We start from the raw sequence: 3,848 nt of genomic DNA, 5'->3' as shown, positions 1-3,848 counted from the left end.
AGGGAAGGGGAGAGGAGAAAAGAGGAGAGAAACATCAATGATGAGAGTGGATCATGGATTGGCTGCCTCCTGCATGCCCTCTACTGGGGATCGAGCCCACAACCTGGGTACATACCCTGACCAGGAATCAAACCATGACCTCCCTGGTTCATAGGTCGATGCTCAATCACTGAGCCTACCAGCCAAGCAAATTTGGCTTTTTTTTCCCAGCTGTTAGTTAATATTTTACTAAATTAAAATTTACTGATATCTTAACATGATAGGAAGGTTCTGAGATTAAGATGAAAATAAACCTTTCAAAGTAAGCTTCAAGAAAATTAAGTACAAAATGAAGATTTATCTTTTGTAGGTTACGTTGAATAATTTTGTATTTTGATAATAGGCTAGTAAATTTCACTTTTTCCCACTCTTATAAAAGAATTATGGAATTATATTTGAAAAACAAACTCAGTAAATATTTTTGAACTGCTAAAATGTTTAAGTATATCTTGTAAATTTTGTGATACAGTTGGTTGGTAACATATCAAACTTACTAAATTTAAAATCTATTTCTCTAAAGGGGAAATTTATATGCAATTATGTCTTAATTACGTGGAAACACTAATGATAAATAATATGTAGCAATACAACATTAATAGTTAAGATACACTGTAGATGTTAAAGTGCTTGGTTGATAAATGAAAATGAATTGCATAATATTTAGTCATTTTTCTTATATTTAACAAAACATTTTAATATTACAGTTGGAAAATAAGCGTGATGCTTTCTTTCCTCCATTACATCAATTTTGTACAAATCCCAAAAACCCTGTTACAGTTATACGTGGCCTTGCTGGAGCTCTTAAATTAGGTAAGGTTTTTTGTTTTTAAAGTTTGAATTTTCTTTTACTACTATTAATTTTTAAAAACGCTAAATTTTTGAGTTTTTATTTTAATGTTCTCTCCCTTTCTCAATGTTAATACATGCTGTCAATATTAATTATTGATGAATTTATGGTGGATTTTTAGTTTTTAATTTGGTATCATTATGCTGCATTAGTGGTTTAGGTTAGATAACCAAGAACCTTTTGAATATAAAATGCAGATAAAATTAGATTCTCATAAATTCTCTACTCCCTTATTACTCTCATAATGGCTAGATCTGTTGCTTCAAGGGAGTTTTATGCAAATTTGGTACCACAGTGATTGAAACAGTCTTAATGGAAATGTATGGAGCTCCTCGCTCTTTTAAAAGTGTTTTTGAAATGTTCATTGTACTAAATACAAATTTATTTATTAATGCAATTTTTTGTTTATGAAGATCTTGGACTTTTCTCTACCAAAACATTGGTAGAAGCTAACAATGAACACATGGTAGAAGTGAGGACACAGTTGTTGCAACCAGCTGATGAAAACTGGGACCCCACTGGAACGAAGAAAATCTGGCATTGTGAAAGTAATAGATCTCATACCACAATTGCTAAGTATGCACAGTACCAAGCCTCCTCCTTCCAAGAATCATTGAGAGTAAGTATTTATTTCCAGGATATTACTTTTATACACATTACTTTTATAACAATCTGTTTCATTCATATAATTTTACTTTAACACTGTTGTAACTTACAAATTATTAAAAACTTCAAAAATTTAAGCAAAGTTAATAGTTCATGAGATACACATAGTTAAATGAAGAATAAAGTTACTGTCTTATACTAATTTCACTTTGAAGGTAATTCTCTATTTTTTTTAATCTTCACCAAAGATATTTTTTCATTGATTTTTAGAGAGAGGGAAATACAGAGAGAAATATCAATGTGATAGAAACACATTGATTGGTTGCCTCCTGCACACTTCCTGACCAGGACCCAGGAGAGGGAGGAGCTGCAACCAAGGTAAGTGCCCTTGACCGGAATTGAACCCGGAATCCTTCAGTCCACAGGCCGATATTATCCACTGAGCCAAACAGGATAGGCTTTGAAATGTTTTTTTTAGAATGTTAGTTTACTTAAATCATTTGAAAAATGATTTCAGAGAAGGAAGGAGGGATAGAGAAAAGAGAGAGAAGCATTAATGATGAGAGAGAATCATTGGTCAGCTTCCTCCTGCATGCCCCACACCGGGAATCCTGCCTGAAATCCAGACATGTTACCTGACCAGAATCGAACTGTGACCTCCTGGTTCATAGGTCAATACTGAACCACTGAGCCACACCGCTGGCCAAAAAATGACTTTAATAGGAAGAAAATTAGGTGTATAGCTCTCATTTTCATCTGGTCAATGAAAAAATGTTTCTATTTTGTTTTATCTGAAATATATTGCCATAGAAAGCATTACTACTTTCCCTGTGTTAATCTTAGTTCCTAAAGAAAACTTCAGGAAAAGCAGAAATTTACTAAAATAGCTCGAAATTGTTCAAGAATGAAAGGTGTTAGTTCTGAGATTGGTAAAAATCATCTGAGAAACCATGTGGTATAGGACATTTATTTGATGGGAGTTTTTTGACTAGTTTGTTGTTAACAGTTATTTGTTCAGTTATTGTTTTATTTACTTATTTATTTATTTATTTACTTACTTACTAGAGGCCCGATGCATGAGTTGGCCTTCCTTCCCCTGGCTTCCCTCCTGCACCTGGGACCTCGGGTTCCCTCTGCGGGATGATCATGGGTTGATGGCTAGGCTCCCAACCAATCACATCACATCCGCCTTAGCTGGCCTGGCACCATTGGGTGTCATAGTGTGGTCCTGGGTGGTCATCCAGAAAGGTTGTCTGATGTAATTAGCAAATTACACTTTTATTATTATAGATTTATTTTTTAATCCTCACCTGAAGAGAGGGAGAGAGAGAGAGCGAGAGAGACATCAATTTGTTGCCTCCCATACACCCTGACAAACCTGAAATCTAGGTATGTGCTCTGAACAGGGTTCAAACCCACACTTTAATAATACAGATGCCATTGAGCTACCTAGCTAGGTTCAGATGTTGTTTTCTCTTGATTTAGTCTTGGAAGGTTGTATATTTCTAAAAAATTATTCATTGCCTGGTTGTCCAATTGGTTGGCATATAATTATTCCTAGTAATCCTATCTAATAATAGAAAAAGATTCAAATTGACCGTACCTTTGCTACGCCCACCACTGGCTAATCAGAGCGATATGCAAATTAACCGCCAACAAAGATGGTGGTTAATTTGCATACGTAGGTGCAAAGCTGTGGAGCAAAGACTGAAGGCGGCTCCTGTGGGAGCGAAGGCCTGGGTCCCGGGTGCCGGAGGAAAACTGGTGCCAGCAGCCAGGGGAAGGGAAGGCCTATTGCACGGATCTTTTTGTGCAACAGGCCTCTAGTCTATGTATATAAAAGCCTAAGTGACCGAACGACCGGTTGACGGGTCACTATGACATGCATTGCCCACCAGGGGACAGACGCTCAATGCAGGAGCTGCCCCTTGATGTTCATTGTGCTCCCACAGTGGCAATGCCATTCAGCTGACTGATGGGTGCCAGATGCAGGGCTCAATGCTGGCGAGCACTGCTGCAGTGATGTGAGCCTCTCTCAATCAGGACTGACTGGGTGATAAGGACTAACTGGGCGTGAGCCTGCAGCAGGTGCAGTGGGGCCGGGCCAATCGGGTTTCAGCCTGATCCCTGCAGGCCATGACGAGAGACCCCCCCCCCACTAGTGCACGAATCTGTGCACTGGGCCTCTAGTTTCTTATAATCCTTTGTTTCTGTGGTTGTAGCTGTCACTTTTTACATTTCTGATTTTATTAATTAAGGTTCTCATTTTTCTTTTCTTTTTTATTTTATTTTATTTTTATTTATTTATTTTTTTTTGCTATTTTATTTTTTTTTATTATTATTCTTTTAAAAAAAA

General features: G+C 37.0%; 1 protein-coding gene across 3 annotated transcripts in view; it reads left to right on the top strand.

Annotated features, from left to right (window-relative positions):
* LOC102260650 (histone demethylase UTY-like) overlaps positions 1-3,848 on the top strand; it is a 306,332-nt gene that overhangs the window by 242,693 nt on the left and 59,791 nt on the right. For all 3 annotated transcript variants that reach the window (XM_014540262.1, XM_014540257.1, XM_014540267.1), the window contains 2 exons: positions 744-849; positions 1,300-1,505. In XM_014540262.1, coding sequence (XP_014395748.1) covers positions 744-849; positions 1,300-1,505 — 312 coding nt within the window. The remainder of the gene's footprint in view (positions 1-743; positions 850-1,299; positions 1,506-3,848) is intronic.

The sequence above is a fragment of the Myotis brandtii genome, unplaced genomic scaffold (assembly GCF_000412655.1).
Source record: "Myotis brandtii unplaced genomic scaffold, ASM41265v1 scaffold1052, whole genome shotgun sequence".
Classification (NCBI taxonomy): domain Eukaryota; kingdom Metazoa; phylum Chordata; class Mammalia; order Chiroptera; family Vespertilionidae; genus Myotis; species Myotis brandtii.
Note: the sequence above shows the minus strand (reverse complement) of the source record. Positions and strands in the feature narration are given on the sequence as shown.